This window comes from Filicampus tigris, chromosome 22, assembly GCF_054856515.1.
Source record: "Filicampus tigris isolate MCC_2025a chromosome 22, RoL_Ftig_1.0, whole genome shotgun sequence".
Lineage (NCBI taxonomy): Eukaryota > Metazoa > Chordata > Actinopteri > Syngnathiformes > Syngnathidae > Filicampus > Filicampus tigris.
This window is the reverse complement of record NC_141238.1, coordinates 1,525,459-1,543,608: the sequence shown is the minus strand read 5'-3', so window position 1 is coordinate 1,543,608 and position 18,150 is coordinate 1,525,459. Positions and strand designations below refer to the sequence as shown.

The window sequence follows — 18,150 nt, the reverse complement described above, 5'->3', positions numbered from 1 at the left end:
AGCTTTTCACTGAATTGACCACAGGTAGCCGCCGATTTATGACCGCATTCTGTCACCGTTCGTCTTAATGTAATTTAGACAGCGAGTCGCGACTGTCTACCAAAGTTCTGCTGCCACGTAATTTACAATCCTCGAAAAAAAAAAAAACTCATTACCCGCTTCTTTCTATAACATTATTTTGCCAGACATGCTGTATTGTTGCTTAGAGCACTGCTTGCCAACATTTTATAGGTTTATTTATAGCTTTATTAGACATTCTGCCATCTAGTGGAAGAGCATGTAACTGTTTTGCTGACGCTATAAGCCAATGACAGATTGATGAACGACTTGGGGCCCGACCGGTGAGGATTACGATATTTGGCAGAGGAAAATTCCGATACCCGATTAATTGGCCGATTTATTAAAAACAATCTATGAAAAAAAAAAAATCACTCCTCTTTCTATTCCTTTAAGCTTTTAAAAAATAAAAGATACTAATTAGTATATGTATTTAGTGTGCCAAGGACGACGACACTACAAGTGTGGACTCCATCGCGCTGCACACGCCACCAGTTTGCGCGCCGGCATACACGCACAGCTGTGATTGACAGCGCACGAGCCGTCACTCACACTTGCACTGAGGCTTTTTCGCTCTTTTTTTCGCCTGCCTGCAAGCCGTCACCTGCGACAAAAGCGGCACGCTTCGCACTGTCGCTTGTGACGGGCACACAAAGGCGACAGAGTGGAAGGGGGAGCGGGGGGGGGGGGGGGGTCTTTAGCCTCATTAAGAGCTTTGTGTGTGCTTCCGAAAGCTTTACAGGACATCTATTAAACTACTTAGAGGACTCCCTGTCAATAAATACGCCGCCTGAGGTGTAAAATCACATGAATGTCTCTATCGGGATTGTGCATATTCATTTTTAAAATTAAGATATCAATGTAAAATTCACTTATTCACGTCTTCGTGCGCTTTTTTTTTTTTAAATGAAAGCAGCAAAGTAATTGATACAATGAAGTACAGAGGTACCTTGAGATACGCGTGATTTACAAGTATTTCAATTCAGTTCAAGAGCTTTTTTAAGGAATCGATATTTGAATATGCCGGCAATAAATTGGCAAGACCGGGTGAAAAGCAAAAGCACCAACCTTTTGTGGCGACCTGGACATGAGAATGGGAGACTGCGACCTCATGCTTTTCGCCGAAGAGCCTGCGCGGGCGACAAGCAGAGGAGACGATGAAACGGGCGGGCAAATTCAAATGGTTTGCGCCGTGACTCATGCAAACAACCACACAGGCAGCCCCGTGGCTTAAAAAAGCGCGAATGAATCCAACGGCTGCGCATGTCGTGCGGGTCCTTGGGGTGTCCTTAAATGTTTTTTTTTTTTAGACATGGAACAGCTGCTGTCACCTTTTGCAACAAGGGCAACACTCAAGCATCTGCTGAGTACACTACCGGGCCAAAGAAGTAAATAATGGTTCAAAAGTACCGTTCTCAAAGGGGACTGATGAAATGAGTCATTTTGGGCTGGTTAGCAAAACCACAGAAATGGACTGACAATCCTGCCAAAGTGCCATGAAGCAAGGATGACAAGCATAACAGCCTGTTTCATTTTGGGCTACATCAAGTTGTTGTTTTTGTTTTTTTCCCACTTGTATGTACGGTACTAGAATGTCAGCAGATGCCCAAGTGTGCACGCGGATGGAATGGAATGGAATACCTGTGTACGGTGGCCTGGGAGGGATGGGAGGGACTAGCAGCTTGCCAACAGGGTCAGAGAAGGACGGCACGCCCTCTTTGACGCTGTCCAGGCTCCAGCTACTGGGCGTGGCTCGCACTTTTGACGGCACACGGAGGACAACACGGTCACCACCACCACCACAACAACAAGACGGCGGATGCATGCGCAAACACGTGGACGATCGTGCGTGTTGAGGGCCAACATCAACATGCATCAGTCATTAGCATTTATTATCATCAAAACTGAAGTAGGCTTCATGGAACATTTAATTGGAATTATTACACATCAACAGAAAATGAAAACTTACGAAATAAAACTGGCATTTCACTTATATCACCTTCCAAAACATATTTGCAAAAAAATAAACCGATGACGCTTAAAATGTCGGCATTAGTGCTGACTTTGTGAGGGAAGATTTTGAAGCTCACTGTTAAATATGTCGCCCGATCATGTGCGCGGCCGACGCATAAATGCGTCGACGTTACGAAAGGGAAAAAAAAACATGACGGATTGACCTGATAGGCCTGATTGAACTGATAGATTTGCATTGATATTTGTGAATTCCACTCAGCAAAGCCTCCGAATGTACAACGTATGAGTCACGCAAATGCCCGCTCTAATTAGTGGTGCTTTTTTACCTTTGTCCGGAGCCGAGAGGTTCGGGTCACTGCGGGGTAAAGTGGTGTCACCTATTTGATGTGGAGCAGCCCTCTGCGCGCACACACACACACAAAGAAAGACATTCGGCATGGCGCAACCACCGCAAAAGTATGCGAGGAATGATATTGCTTCATAGGTTTGCCCTAATTACAGTAATCTGCTAGGCTTTTTTTTGTTTTGTTTTAAATCAATACTCTATTAGCAGCTAATAGCTACAAGCAAGAACATGATGGCCTTGCTGATGTTTTTTTTCCAGAACTTGTGTGCAGGTGAAGTGCGGGGGAGTTGAACAGCCTCGAGAAGCAAACATATTTGTTCTGTTGTTTTTTTTTTTTTCTTCCCCTTCCTTTAAACAAAATGCGCCATTGAGGCTCAAGTGTACACACGCCGGCCTTCAGCCGGAAAAGCAAGCACAAGATTCTTTCGAAACGCTCCAACGTTCGCTGCCACTTTTCAATAGGCCTTTGGTGAACTGTCTCCTTCACAAAACATCGAAAATGCTTGCGTCGATAAATGGGAAACTCAAATTAAATACAAACACCCTTAAGATCTGTCGTGTAAAAATAATACAAAGTCGTAAAAACAATACAAAAAAAAATAACACATGCTGAAAAATATTTCACCATTTTTTACTTTAGATTTTGATGCCAATATTTTCTTTTTTTTTTTTACGAAAAATGAATATCGGCTCCAAAAATCGGTTATCGGCTGCCTTGACTAGAAATCGGTATCGGCAGTAAAAAAAAAAAAAAAACATGTTAGTGCGTGCTTGTGTTAACCTGCGCGGGGTCCAGCGGGTTGGGAAAGATGGCACTGACGGGCCTCTCTCTCGGCGACAGGCAGGCGTTCTCTCTGGAGTGCTTGTGTTTCTCGGCCATCTGCGGCGAACCTGCGGCGGGCGGCCGTGAGTCAGAGCGGGAGCGCACAGAGAGCGGCGGGGGAGGCGTCGGACCGCTCCGCGCCAAGACCCGGACATCGGCGGAGTCCAATTCCCCTCCTGCATGCCTCGGCAACATGATAAACAGCCCGCGTTCTCCTCCGGCGCGGATAACCGCGACGGATGGTGCGACATCCCTCAGCATTTCGTGGCTGGCTCGCGGCCAGATAGGAACACACAAGCGATAAATCACAACGGTCTTTACGGAGAGCCACAGGCCGCGTTTATAAGGGCGCCGCCCGCCGCCAGCTGCTCGGCAACGGGGAGCGCATACGCGTCCATAAACGTCGGCGTATATTCAGTCTTTTTATGATTTGGATCAGGTAGAAATATAGCGTGATAAGAGTGAGGGCGAGAGAAGACCTGAGATATTCAGCAGAGACCGTAATGAGGTCCGAGAGGTTTAGCTCGGAGTTGTCCCCTCGTGCTCGGGACCTGCCGATTTCCACTTTGTATTCCTTCCGCCGCTCGCTTCCGAACTTTTCATTCTCCAGCCTCCCCGTCGTCGTTAATGCGCTACGTGCAGCCCGAGCTGTCTATTTGGCCACAAACTGCAACAGTCGGGATGACATTGACGTTTAAGAGTCTCGGCGTCTGTATTCCGCCGCGTGGCTTGGAAGACAAACAATAAATCAACTGAGGCGGTATAATCTTGAAAAACGATTCACCGTGATGTTAATGACAGAAAAAACCCATGGAGAAAAAGTATAATAATAAGAGTATTTTTAAATGGAAATTTGATCGGAATTCACTGTTGAAAATCAGACATCTGCTTATGGTTCAAAATAGAAAACTCATAAAACAGACCTAGACAACAAAGGACGGACATGTTTGGACACCGCAAGCGCACGTATTGCGGGAAGCCTGCCGACACGTGCCGCACGCCACCGACGCGACTCTCACCTCGGGCACTGGAGGGCGCTGAGCTGGTGACATTGGGCGAGGCAGAGTGGTTGGAGCTCAGGCTCGAGGTAGACGGACTGGGCTGCGAGGTGGGAGGAGAAACAAACAAGCGAGCGCCTTATCATCAGGAGCCATCAAACCGCCGCTCTTGTATCATCGACGGGGCTCGTGAGAGAGGGCGCCTGACGTCAAACAAGGCCGTCTCGCCTGGCGTTCTCCCAAAAAGTACAAAGTCAAGATGGCTCAAGAGGCTTTAATGGCCGCCGAAAGGCACTTGAGCTGCGCGCCCGGTGCGCGACGAGGACTTTGCTTTCGAAGGAGGACACCGCCGCGGGGCTTTGCGGCAGCCGCGTTGGGTTGTAACGACAGAAATCACAACTCACTCTGACCGGTAAATTGTACGAGAGCGCTTTGGGTCACCGCGAACTCTCGGGGACTTCTAGCGTGGATCTTGGTGAGAAGCGCTAAATGAGTCCCAAAAGTCCAATTCAAAGACTACGGCTAATGCAAGCCTCCGCCCAAGCTATGGTGCAACACCAGCCTGCGATTGCTGCGGTAAACAAAGAACTTTTTTCTTTAGCCGTCTTATCCTTTCGGATCTGCCCTCATGCTATACGGCCGCGAATTTGACGTTTTCATTCTTCAGAATTTTCGGCACGGCGCGTTCAAGTACCTGCATGTTGAAGACTTCATCCGAGCTCTCCGACTGCCCCGTGATGTTGCTGACCTCGTTGGACGCCTGAGAGGACAGCGAGGACGAGGAGTAGCGGTTCACCGCCGGGTAGCTGAGGAGACTGGAGGAGACGCACAATTTGTCCAATGTGTCTCGAAAATCAGTAATTTGCTATTGTAGAGACTCACCACAATGCAGCGAGAGCCGCATGGAGAAAGAGGAAGAGGACGGACAGAGACATAAATGGGAGGAAAATGTCAGATTAGAAGACAGCGCCACAAAAGGTTTTGCTTGAAATTGTCGCAAAAGCGAAGACATGTGAAATTTCAAACTCAAAGAGAGGAAAAGGGAAATGTCATGAGGGAAGCGGACGCGACGCTGCCCCCTGGGATCAAACTGTGGAGCCAGAAGGTCGCCGGAGACAGCGTGCCAGGGTCACCGAACACATCAACGCACGCACAACTATCGGGCTGCTGCTGCTCGCGCATTCGCCGGCCGACCCCGCCGCCGCCTGCTGCAAACTCAGGTGGAAGGCAAGATGAGCGCAAAGGCACAAAGTGGCGGAGGTGGAGGTGGAGAGAGGACATGCGGAAGGTTGCAAGAAAATGAGGGAAGATGAAGTGACATTGTGACAAAAGAAACATTCATTATTAAAGCCACGTTGGCACCGAGCACTTCAGTTCACCAGCTTTTTTTTCCCCCATTTCCATTTTCGGTACCCTCCTTGGCATTAGAAACAGTTGATTGGTCACATTGTGACCATGTGTAAATAAAAAAAAAAATGGATTTAAAATGCAATTTACAAATACATTTTACAGTTTGAAATGTTACTTCAAATCGGCTCCTGATCTGCCTCGGATTGGCTAGTAGCCGTTAATTTGATTCAGACTGATTTTTTTTTTATTAGCTACGGCGTGGACGCACTTAAGCAAGACGCACGTATAAGACGGGTCTTGTCCAAATATACCTTAAGCCTGAAATCCAGCACAGCGCCGGAGCACTTTAAACCATGCAATTAGAATAACCTATTTAAGATATAATGCTTCACAAAGATACATTCACTGACATGGCATCTGATAGTACGGTGCGCCGGATGTCCAAAAAAAGACGGTATGGAGACATATACACGGGCTAGCTGGTCACCTTCGTCTGGCAACCCCTCTGCTGCCATCCGGGCTGATGATGCTTGGCACCGAGTTCCTGCAGGTGCGCGGGCTTCCATTGGTGAAGTGCACCGGGCTTGCGCGCACGTACGGCGGAAACTCCTGCGGTTTGCGGGGGGGGGGGGACAAAATCCAAAATGTACGGCAGGGAAAGCGTTTAAAAGCGCGCTTGGCTTCCTTTTTGAAGAGAAACGCTAACCTGTATGCCCAGACTGGATTTCATCAAATGGAACTGGTCCACGAGCTTCTTGTGCAGAGGCCTCATGTCCTGAGGCACGACCTTCTCGTGCACAGCCAGGCCGTATTCCAGAATATGCGCCTGCAAGACAAAGGAGCTTTGCTCTCAGGTGTTTCATCGTCCAGCTGCGAGGACTTGATTCAACTTTTTGTTTTTTTTCTCGAAAGTTTCCGCCAAAGAGGTCACGACGACGTGCAGTCAAGCGTAGCGAGCGGCGCAGCTCCTTCCCGCCTCGTTTGTTTCTTTTCCTCGTGACCTAGCCGTCCTCCCCTGTGGCCATTCTTCAAACACGTCTGCCGCCCTTGCCAACCGCCCATATTTCAATATTCATATCCAACAGAAGCCGCCTGCGCATCATCGCGCAAACAGATGCGTCCTGTTTTTGCACCTTTATTAGAGCGGTCCCACATCCAAAGCGGCGGCATTCAAGCAATGCAATTTGCCTCGTTTTGCTTTGGGCGTCCAGCACGGCTCTCCGTGCGTTTTCGCAGCACTTGCGCAATCCTGCGTCACCGCCTCGCTCGTTTTCTTCCCGTTCATTTGAGGTCCCTTCCGGATTGCAATTCATGCGCATCCACCTCCCAGGTGTTTTTGACAAGCTGGAAACCTAGCATTAGCATCTGCGCTAATATCGACGTCTGGAGTTGCGGACAATGCTCGTACAAACGTCGCCCCGCGCGAGAGAAAGCAGTGTTTACTTTTCGTTCAAGTTGTTTTGTTAGTGTATGTCTTAGCCAGGGATGCCACGTAAATAAATAAACAACAACAAAAAAATACCTTACTGTGGCTTTAATCTACTGTTACCAACCTGTTCAAACATGAGTTCTCTCAGGCGCCCGATCTTCTCCCCGTCCTCGGGGTGATTCATCATGTAGTCCTTCACAAAAAAGGCCTGCGTGAAAACAAACATCTGTTAGGCAAAAAACATGGAACAGCAGGAGATTGTTTTTTTTTTTTTTTTTCATGCCTCCTTTGCCTTGTTACCTGAATCCCCACTGGGCCCACACACTCCAAAATAAAGTTTTTACGAGCAAACTGACAAAGAAACAAATATCCCAACTCGAACGGAAAACAATAGCCGTGTTTTTCGCTTCTCTGTAATTAACAAGTTCATTGGATCAGAATTAAAGAAGTGACGGTTCAAAATAAATGCGAAAAAAATTGCTCAAAGCGCTTGATTCGAGCTAATATGGTCATGCACGTCACTCATTAGGGACTTTTGAAGAGGCGACCGGGCTCTACGGCGGTTCAACATAAAAATATAGATGGAAAGCGGCAGCAAAAATAATCGATAGATGTTGAGGTTTAATGGAAATTGCGAGGAGTGTGAGTGAGTGGCTCAGTCAATCATTAGAAAAAGTCCAATTACGGATGGAACGAGAATGGGGAGGAGGTGAAATAAATCAGACAGCATCCCCTCCGCCGCCTCCCAAAAGGGACTTGGGCTCAAATTAAAGCAATAAATCTGAATATTAATAACCGCAATTTTGCCTTAATTTGTCGCGGAACGAACCTCCACAGCTGTCAATCGGAATCACGCTGGGAAATTAACCGTTTTTGGACGGCGGGGCCGGGCGGCGCTTGCCGCCGGGCCGACTCGAGCTCCCGCAGCAAAAAGAACCTCTCGTGAAAACGCCGCTTATTAGAAAACTACTTCCCTCACTGCGAGCATCGCAAACGCCCGCCCGCCGACGTGCCTCTCTGTGGGAAAAGGCGGTTGCTATGCGACACGGCGAGCGAGTCCACTCGCGGCGTTGAGCATGAAAAAACATCTTTGAGATGGTCTTTTTCCTCCGCCTTGTTAAAAGACGGCGCGCCGCGGCTCCGGCAGTGAATGTTCCCCGCAGTACAAATGCTGGATCCATCCACTCCTCCTCCATCTCTCCCTCAGGCCACATCCATCCAGCCGTTGACCTTGTGTGCACTCCCTTTTGTGGCGCTATATTCCTGGGCTGCAGCTATCGAATACAGCGGAACCTCGACTTAACGGACCCGCGACCGAACGGACCGAAAATAGTCCGCAGTCCACTCAAAACGCCCCTTCCAAAAGTAGCTGTTTAAATATGCTAGCGCTAGAATACAGGAGAGACTAGAGCAGGCTGAAAAGGGTGTTCCGTACGTCGGCGCCACACTCTAAAAGCCGCCATACCTCTTGGTAGCGGGCCAGCCCCCCGTTGACGGCGGCGTCAATGACCCCGTTGAGGCACATGGTGAGGGGGTTGACGTTCTGCATCTGCCGGCTCTGGCACTGCGTGATCAGCGTGCGCAGCTGCAAGTTCTTGTTCTCGATCACCTCGATGGCGTTCTCCAGTGGGCTCACCTCCACCTGTCACCGCAATTTAGTTCATACTCAAAGCGCGCAATGAACACAACTCCCATTTTTCAGACGAGGTGAGAGGTCACATGCGGTGGATAGGAAAAATCCACACAGGCCTGTTCACATTTTTGTTCTTTGTGTTGTAAAAAAAATACAGTTGAAAAAAAAATGAAAGTCAAAGGGGGATGTAAAGGAAAACGACGGATATAACGTGGTTGCAAAAGTGTGCACAACCCTCTTGGAAATGGGGGTGCGGTTGTGTTTAAGGCTACAGTACCTCGCACAAAGCCGCTGCCATTTCAAGTCTTCCTGACCAGATGTCTTTTCATCAAAATTCTAGGAGCACCCCGTGTCTTCAGCCTTTACTGTGTGACTCGCGTGACTGGAATCCCCCACCTCTGCCGTTCTTAAATGCCAGCGGTGAGAGAGAAGTTACTTTTGGGCCACTTGGGTGCAGTAGATGGAAGCTATCAATATCCTTAATGTGGCCTTTTAGGTGGCAAACAACTACTTACACTCAGCAAATTGAAGTCAGCAATTACTCCAGGTTCTTTAATGTGTGATCGCGTTGCTAATTTCCAATTTGAGCTCACTGCGCCTTATGCTCACAGGCTAATTGCTAATATGTCCTGGAAGCAGAGGTGTTTTTCAACCTGGGCACCATTTCTTGCACATTTTGCGGTTTAAGCATTGGGCAAAAGTGTTTACTTTAAATGCGGCGCTGTGCGGTTGCACATTGCAGAGTGATTAAAGTCGTTTCAATTAAAAAGCCAACTGCCTGCGTGTACTTTCGGCAGAGGAGTCATTTGCGGGCCACAAAACCAACACAATGTGCTTAAAGACGATAAGATGCCTTTCATCACCTTTCGCATTTAGAATCCTTCTATTTATTGTGTGTGTTGAAAAGCACAGCAGCTTTGAGGATGAAGTGCAATGTTTGCAACAGCTAATTAGTATTGGGTCACCCTTGAATATGATGCTTAAAAAAAAAAAAAAAAAAAAGATTCTTCCACTCACGCCGCGTTTAGTTTTTTTCTTCCCCTGTCGCATCGATGCCTTAATCCTCTTTAATAGAGCTTTTTGCCAGTGCCATATTTCATATGCTGTTGCACCACCGAGCTGTCATCGCTGCTTTTGTAATCCGCAATTTCACACCACACTCTTAAATCTGCATATGTATATATCGGCACAGACATATGTTACGGTTTGCTCGTACCGGTCACTAAAAAGAGGCGTTCAAGAGAAGCCGTTGACAAGAAGAGAAGCTTTTCACGGGGAGGGGAGAAAAAAAAAAAAAAAAAAAAAAAAAAAAAAAACTCCCTTCCTCTCCAAAATGGATCATTTGTCATGAAAGCAACACAATTAAATGTTAAGCACGACATCCAATAGAGGCCGAGATGATTCGATGTAGCCAATGAGAGCAGACTCATGACTGAGGTCGTTACTGTTGCTCGATGCAACGACTCGGATCAATACGGGGGCCCAGCTCTAAATGGCGACCTGCAAACTCAAAAGTGGATTAGGGGCGTCCTCTGAATGAGAACACCGTTGTTGTTGTTGTTGTTAAAGCTCACCAGCTCTCGTTTATCCACCTCGAACCACCGCGAGATGCCGGGAAGACTCTGGACCAGCGTCAGGGTTGTCCTCTCCACCCACAGGCTCTGCGCCAGCACACACGATCATCACCATGATTGGCACAGCTGCTTGGGAGCGGTGCACATGGCATTTACGCACGCACGCACGCGCAAACACCTCGCCGGCCCGGCATCCGCTTAAAGGAGTAAGTCACGCGCCGCGTCTTAGCACTTAGCTCGTCGTCCAGCGCGCTCGTCAATATGCCAACATCCTACAAGGTCGCTTTGACGGCACCGATTGCGATTGGAAAGGCTGTAAACGCAACAGCGGCTGTAAAAGCATTGGAAATAACGACCGTCATAAAATGGCTAAAATAATTGGTAAATACAAACAATAAATATTAAACGGCATAATAAGCAAGCGATAGCGATATATAACCTGTATGCATCCGTAACAACGTGGGCATGCATATATGTGCGTGCATGCACATCGCTGGCGTGTGCGAGCGCTGTGGGTCGATGATGGCGGACCCACTAGACAACCCGCATGACCCTCATTGATTTTGTTTCTTTTGAAGTCCATGAAGCTTCAATGTGAACACACTTGAAAATAACATCTTAATCCAGCCTGAATGACAAGTAAAACACGACCTTTGGGGCATTTTTCCACCACGGATTGAGCCACTTTAGCTTGAACGGACTTAATTATGGCTGATGGAAACTATGCATAATGTGCGCGAGTAGCTTTTGATAGACGCTAAATAAGATAACATGCATGGAGAGTGCGTGCGTGTGCGTGTGTGTGTGTGGTCATTCCAAGAGTGTGCAGCTGCATGCTCATCGTTGCTAAGATGTGCGTGACCGTTCCATTCTATAATTAGTTCTACAGGAGTCTGGATGAGTAATACATGTGCAATGTACACACTCATTAATAACTGCGTGTGCACATTCATGCTTTCGCTGATGAGCAAGGTATGGAAGGAGGGAAACGGAGCTGCTTCACAAAAACGTATATGACTGGAAATATAAGTTCATTTCAGGGTGCATTGTCAGCTACTGTATATAATCCGCCTCACTTCTTAGATCAGTGCTAGTGTTAACCTTCACATATTTTACATTGAAAAAAATCTCAGGGGGCACCATAAAAAGTATATATATGTGTACGTATATCATATATAAGTACGCACACGTCTTATTTCATTACCTTGAACTCATTCTCCTTGTCTTTGGTGCCCTTGTGGAAGGGCCGATCGTATCGGAACCTCCAGATGTGATTGAACTTGTAGAAGCTCTTGATGTTGTCGGGCACGCCGTCCCGCTGCAGCACGTCCTGGCTCTCGGGGATCGGCGTCACGGCGTAGATCTGCAAGTCTGGAGGCGCCGCTTCTTAAGGGAAACGACTCAAGATGCGAAAGCTAGCGCGGACCGTCCATTCAAATTGTGCCTGACCTACAAGCCCATCCATTTATTTTCTATGGCCTCATTTGAGTTCAGCCAATAGGCAGTAGCAGGCCAGTTAGGAGCTATGTCAGAAAAGTTCCAGTACTGGCGTACACATCTCACTTTACAAAAAAATTACAAAATAAATCAGTATGCTATTGCACTTAATGTAAAACTGTCATCTTATTGAAAAAAAAAAAAACCATACAAGACAGAGGTCTTGGAAACAAAGTGGAAAAATTGGTTTAGGAAACAGAGACAAAACTAAATAAAATATCCTCTTAAAACTATGTAAAAATGTGAAAAAAAACTTTGTTGAAAAAAAAAATCTAAATAAACGACCTTAATCTGAACATTTAATTGATTTATGTGACTCAGTTCTTAATACTACACCAAAAATAAGAAAATATGGTAGGGTACTACTCCAGGTTGTTAATTGCTCTTGGGGGCCCCCAAGTGGTCGCCGGTTTGCACATGCCTTGAGTTGGTCTGTCTCCTAAGAAAAAAATACTAGTAAGAACAGCAATGAATGCAAAGGTAATGAAAAATGAAAAACAAACATTGCTTTTGAATTGTGGCTTAACAAAGACAAACAAATAAATAAATAAATAAAACTCTTGAATCCCCAAAAAGATTCTCCTTTGCTTCGTCTGGTCCACGTTTAGTGTGTTGACACCTGCGATGCTAATTAGAGGACACACCTTGCTTGAACATGTCATGTGGGGTAACATCATTTTTTGTCCAGGCCTATTTCATTCATTCATCATTCATGACCAACTATTTTGTCCACTTGCGTCTATCTACGGAAACAGCGCAACGCCTGTCAAGGCAAAGGAGAGAATTTCAAAAGGATACACTGCGCGTCGGCCTGGTAGATGGTCTGGTCCGGCTGGTTGACGTGCTGCATGGCGATGGCGTGCGGGAACTCGTTGAGCATCCGCTGCTGGAAGGCCTCCAGCCGCTCGTAGTCGTGGCCGCGGCACACAAACTCCTTGTTCTGAACAAGGCGGCGAAAGGCAGCGCGGGGTTAGTTTGACACCTGGCGGAGGCTTGCTGCTACTGCACGGCGGGACACTCAACATCAGTTTTTTTTTTCCCCACTAGAATATCAACTAGAAAGCCAAGGTTGATATATAATGTATGTTATTTGTAGTACATAAATCATTTTTGGACCCAGCACACCAAATGATCTTTCATAGCACACCAAGCCATTTTTTACGGTACTTCTTTTTTGAGGGATTTACCCGTAAGAAAAAGGGGAACTTCTTTCCGTAGAATCCCACCCTGAAGAATTCCGGCTCAAGTCGTTGCTGGTCCATGATCTTGTCATATAGTGACGCTTCCATCATCTAGCGACACAAATACAAATGCGTGAATGTCCCCCCCTGGCCCCCCCAAAAGACAATGTACTTATATTTGGCCTGGCTTTCTCACCCGCATCTTGCTGAGGTTCCGGTAGTCGTAGTAGGACTCGTACTGGTCGGCCAGCTCCCGGCACAGGATGATGCCGTTCTCCCAACACTGGTGGCCACAAAACAACAACGCTTCAGTCTCGGCTGCACAGCCGAACTGCGGTCACTGGGTGGCGCCGGTGGGTGGACCACAAAAACAGGGGAGCCAAACTCCTCCTCTCGCTCGCATCTTGCTAATGAAATGGACAGCTTTTCCTGACTAATCCCCGTACACAGGCAGACCACATGCAGATCCTGTAAAGTATGGCTTTCCATCAGCGACATGAACGGGATTTATTTTGTGCGTGTGAGTGCAAGTGTCGAAGAGGTTCTTACCCCCACCCTGATTGCACTCAGCGGGCAAGGTGGAATTCAAGGTCAACTCAAAGTCGAATAATTATGATTGCATACGGGCGATAAAAAGGGGTTGAAAAGAGCCAACCTGGATTTATTTCCACAGCTCACCTTGCCTCTGTCAAAGTTTTGCACGATGGTGAGGTGCAAAAACTCCTTCCTCTGCCACTCGCTCTGCATGGGGTAGTTGAGGAACTCTCGCAGGGGCCTGTCCGACCACTCCAGGAGCTCGTCGTACAGCAGCAGGGTGTACGACGCCTCTGCGTTGGTTAGGGGTCGGGGTTATTGGCGTAGACGACAACAAACTTAAAATACAATCGAATTAAAAAGAAAATCATGACTGAAATACGTTACACATCCCTAACTGTAATTTCTTGTGAATAATACAAATAAATGTGCTTTTCAACAATGTACTCTTTTTTAATATCTTGCACGCAATACATATTTTTGAAACTAATAAAAAACATTTTCAGCCAAAACAAAGTATTTTCCCCAAAGATCGAAACTAATAAAACGTCATTTAAAAAAAACACAAGTAAAAAGTATATGTGGATAAGAAAAAAAATGTCAAACTATTCCAACCGTGGTGTTCGTCAACAGGCTCGCGACGGCGTTTGTTTTACCCGTGTAGTTCTGCGCCTTCAGATGCAGGTCATACAGCTTGTGGATGTAACGGATGTACATTTCCTCCTTGTTCAGTTCTGTTTTGTAGAAATTCTGAGCAGAGATAACACACCACCGCCGTTTTCGAACGCACACAAATCCCAATGCCGCGTTGTGCAGTTGCCGCGTACTCACCAACAAACTGACGGTGCATCCGATTTTCTTGCCGTCCACTTCCCCCAGCTTCATGCAGTCCCTGTGACCAAAGCAGGCGGCAGTGAATAAAAAAAAACAAAAAACAAATCATAAATTCGACTTGGACACGGTTTGAACCGACGAGGCCCTTGCACCTGTAGTCCAGCAGCCTCTCCATTAATCGGGTGACGGTGGCGATGAGGGAAATGCCGCTCTCCCGCCACGTTTCTCGCTCGATCTTCTTCAGCAGGCTGCCGACAGCGGGGTCAGAAATGAGGTCAGAATACGCAGTGCACCCCGAGACGCTCGACCCAACACCACAAGGAGCATTTCACTTTGGGACACCCCTCACAAGAGACGACACCGAGAGAACAAAGAGAAGAGCATCTTACCTAGGGTACGGACCAAACAGAGGAATTCTACTCCAGGCGGGAAAGCATAGGCGGGATAAATTAATACGATTAATATCAGCACACACGCGCACACACGGGTTGGTTTTGAGGTTAGTCGCGCGAGCGGGAGGAACTAATCGGAAATCTCCACAATTGGCAAAGCGCTGGCAAATACGAGCCCGGGCTAAATCGAAAGCAATTTAGAATGAAACGCATACACGTACGCACACGTAAAAAGTGTTTAACGTGAATAACGTGTACACGGCTCACAAATGAAGGAGGGACCGCGAACGGCGACGGGCATTGGGGCCGAGGCTCAGCCGAATGCCGCCAAAGCACCCAAAATCCTCACAGAAATGGGATGGAGACGCAAACGCGCACGCACGCACACACATTCAGCATGCGGGAGCACAAACCTGGAGAGACAAGGACGGAGTGGACCAAGACTGGACGCAAGACGCTTGTGTGGTTATGCAAAGTGAAGATGGCCGCTGACCCGCACTCACCTTGCTATTAGGAAGCCATCGATGCATTTTCAAGTCATTAAAACCCTAACAAAAGCGTGTTTGTTTTGCTGTTGTGGTAGAAAGGCACTCTGGTTTCCAGCAAGGCTTATTGTTGCTAGGTGACCAAAGCCATCTTTGTTATGGGTATAAAAGGCCTGACAAAAACATCTTTGGGTGACATTGCTGCGACGGTAATCCAAGGATGAGCGTCTCGGCCATTTGGAGCATTTGTTCAATAATCGTAATTGAATTTTCGATTGATTGTTACTAGTAGCGCACTTGGCCAAGACCGGTCGTGGAAAACAACCGTTTCAACGGACTGGTGCCCCTGAGATCGAGCGGTTCTCGTCCAACTCACATGCTGTTGAAGAGCTCGCGGTAGGTCTCGTCTCCTTTGCCTTCTGACATCAGGCTGTCCAGCTTGTCGATTAGCTTTGCCTCCACCTATGTTAAAAAAAAAACGATTGAAAAGATTGAAAGCTTCGCTCTCGCCTGTGCGACTCAACTTTGCAGGTTCAGCTTGACTTTTTTTTTTTTTTTTTTTAAATAAGTCTCCAAATAAGCACTTTTTCTTTGGCCATCAGCCGCAGCGCACCTGTTTGAAATTACCGCTGCGCCTCTGCTCCCAATCCATCATGTCGTGGAAGATGGGGATCATGACGTTCCTCAGGTCGGGCTGCGGCACCAGCGTCACCTCCAGGAACGGACCGATCATCGCCGGGATGAAGTTCAACTTGTGCTCGCCTGCGGGAGGCCAAAAAATTGGGATCCAATCCGCACGTGCGCGTTTGTACGACGCCGGCTGGGATCAGCTCACCTAAATTCTGCCACATGCTGAAGATCTCACAGCCCATCATCACCCTCATGTCTCCATACCTGCGCGGTACAAGAAGGCGGCGTGACGCGGCGCCGTCGTTGACGCGGCGCTCCTCGCGCGAGACTTACTTTTCCAAAGTCTTCTTCCTCTTTGAGGGGGAGAAGGACTCCAGCTGAAGGCAGGGCTGGTTGATAAACAAAACTGACAGGTAGAAATACGAATCCCACACCTGAGAAGCACACAAAAAAATTCAAGTGACAGGCCTACGCTCCACATCAGCTCGATTTAAGGCTCATAAAAAGCTCCTTCGCCGCTCGCGGGCTTCTTTTGATATTTTTACCTTACCTTGTAGTCAAACTTGTCATTGAGAAAGTTTTTCCTCAGGGCTTCGGAGAGGTAGAGGACGGTGGTGATAATGACGCTGAAAGCAGCACCGCAGAGAGTCACTTACAAGGAGGTGCCGCCGTGGAGGAAAAAAACGACACGAGAAACCTCGACAGCACGGGTGGGCGACACTTGGATTCATTTTGAAAAAGTACAAATCTTAACGGACCAGCTAGCGAGCGCGGACTAAATTAGGTTGAAGAAATGCCGTCTTTTCAACCAACGTCGAACTCTACAAAAGTACACAAAGAGCATTTTTGTTTTCGTCGCAAGAACCGTTAACAGTTCGTTTGAAGGGCACGAGGGACTAAATTTCCCGGCTCTAGATACCCAGATGGGGGAAAAAAAAAATGGACTGTTACAAGTGACAAGGAGGGCACGCTTACTTGTTGGTGACCAATCGCATGACAGTCCAATCTTTAGGGAACATCTCCGGTCGGATGAGAATCCTGAAGACGGTAAAGATCTGAAGGAGGAAGTCCTGCACCGAAACAATACATCCCTGCCGTTAGTCACTTGCATTATCGCAGGGCGGTCGAGTCGCTCCGGTGTCAATTTCAAGCTTGGGAACAACTTTACTGACACACAACCGCCAGTAGATGGCAGCGCCATTTTCGATCAGAGCAGCTTGTGAGTCCACTGGAAGAAATGGTGCCCATTTTGTTAAACCGACCTTTGTTTTACTGCTGATTATAAAAGAGCGGAAAAAGACAGAATGGCCTTTTTTTCTTTTACTTGGTGAATTTTGTGCGTATATAAGTAATCGACACAACATTCTGTGGGTCTTGGAAAAAAAATAATAAACCGTTGTCTGAATCTAAATTCTGTCAGCATTCCCGATTTCATCCACCGCTGCAGTCCTGTCGCTGCGAGTCAGGGATGCGGAGCGAGTGCCTGTACCCTCAAGTCGTCTTTGCTGCCGAACGCCTGCAGCAGCTGCTGGTAGTGCCTGTCACTCATCTGTCGCAGCAGCGCCAACAAACACGCCACAAACTCCCCCTGGCAGGACGGCACACACACAGAAAAGCCCCATCATCAAATGTCACGTTTTTTTTTGTGTTTTTTTTTCCTGTTCATAAAATCAGGTTGCGTTTTTCTTCTGCCAAAATAAATGCAGTATGTACCAAAGATGTGCCCTTAATTAACTTCATTGGACAGCTGCAAGATATGCGGAAGTGTCCCTCCCCTACTCACCGCAACCCCCCCAAGTATAAATCTTAATTACTGCCATGTGTGTTAATGACGTTGGCACAATTAGAGTCGCCACTGCAGCAGCTTCATTTCAAATCTATAATTACCTGCCAAAAGGAGAGCGCACGCGCACGTACCGTCACATCCTGGAATTGAAGCCTCATGGCGGGCCCGGCGGGCTGCGGCCGGTTGCTGATTTCCAGGATGGTCCTGAGCAGCACTCCCAGCAGGCTCTCCACGATCAGGTCCACTTCTTCCGAGACCGCCGGCTCCTGCCAAGCAAAAACGCGGGCGTTACGCTATTTGCGTTTTAAAATTTAAAACGCCCAGCAGGGAAGGTGACAGTAGAAGTTTGAAATAACATTAAGGTGTGTGTGTGTGTGTGTGAGAGTGGCACAGCGCCCACTTGGGAAATTGATGCTTCTCATTAGCGAGGTGTGCGGCGGCCAGCGCGGCGCTGACAAACTGACCGTAAAGACACAAAAAAAAACAAAGCAATCCGCTCGTGCAGCCTGTTGGCTGGGAAATTGCTCGAAGATTAATTCCTGCGGCTTTAAGGTTTTTTTTTTTTTTTTTTCCCCCCGGGTTATGGCGACCAGAATTCACTTGAACTGAATCGCAGAGGCAATTCAC

General features: G+C 47.5%; 1 protein-coding gene across 5 annotated transcripts in view; it reads right to left on the bottom strand.

Moving 5' to 3' along the window:
* Positions 1–18,150, bottom strand: part of dock4b (dedicator of cytokinesis 4b) — a 57,943-nt gene that overhangs the window by 2,070 nt on the left and 37,723 nt on the right. Inside the window, exons 24-51 of one of the 5 annotated variants that reach the window (XM_086021949.1) lie at positions 17,655–17,789; positions 17,227–17,325; positions 16,713–16,807; positions 16,288–16,363; positions 16,071–16,171; positions 15,943–16,001; positions 15,721–15,869; positions 15,484–15,569; positions 14,620–14,646; positions 14,383–14,478; positions 14,228–14,288; positions 14,053–14,146; positions 13,541–13,689; positions 13,059–13,145; positions 12,869–12,973; positions 12,480–12,621; positions 11,389–11,555; positions 10,185–10,271; positions 8,443–8,619; positions 7,102–7,185; positions 6,255–6,374; positions 6,036–6,157; positions 4,893–5,013; positions 4,220–4,301; positions 3,159–3,268; positions 2,358–2,430; positions 1,699–1,815; positions 1,126–1,187 (exon numbers count right to left, since the gene is read on the bottom strand). In XM_086021949.1, the coding sequence (XP_085878075.1) occupies positions 1,126–1,187; positions 1,699–1,815; positions 2,358–2,430; positions 3,159–3,268; positions 4,220–4,301; positions 4,893–5,013; positions 6,036–6,157; positions 6,255–6,374; positions 7,102–7,185; positions 8,443–8,619; positions 10,185–10,271; positions 11,389–11,555; positions 12,480–12,621; positions 12,869–12,973; positions 13,059–13,145; positions 13,541–13,689; positions 14,053–14,146; positions 14,228–14,288; positions 14,383–14,478; positions 14,620–14,646; positions 15,484–15,569; positions 15,721–15,869; positions 15,943–16,001; positions 16,071–16,171; positions 16,288–16,363; positions 16,713–16,807; positions 17,227–17,325; positions 17,655–17,789 (2,883 nt within the window). Of the gene's footprint in view, positions 1–1,125; positions 1,188–1,698; positions 1,816–2,357; positions 2,431–3,158; positions 3,269–4,219; positions 4,302–4,892; positions 5,014–5,133; positions 5,407–6,035; positions 6,158–6,254; positions 6,375–7,101; positions 7,186–8,442; positions 8,620–10,184; positions 10,272–11,388; positions 11,556–12,479; positions 12,622–12,868; positions 12,974–13,058; positions 13,146–13,540; positions 13,690–14,052; positions 14,147–14,227; positions 14,289–14,382; positions 14,479–14,619; positions 14,647–15,483; positions 15,570–15,720; positions 15,870–15,942; positions 16,002–16,070; positions 16,172–16,287; positions 16,364–16,712; positions 16,808–17,226; positions 17,326–17,654; positions 17,790–18,150 lie in introns of those variants that run through there. The other 4 variants (XM_086021951.1, XM_086021953.1, XM_086021952.1 and 1 more) reach the window with 4 other exon arrangements.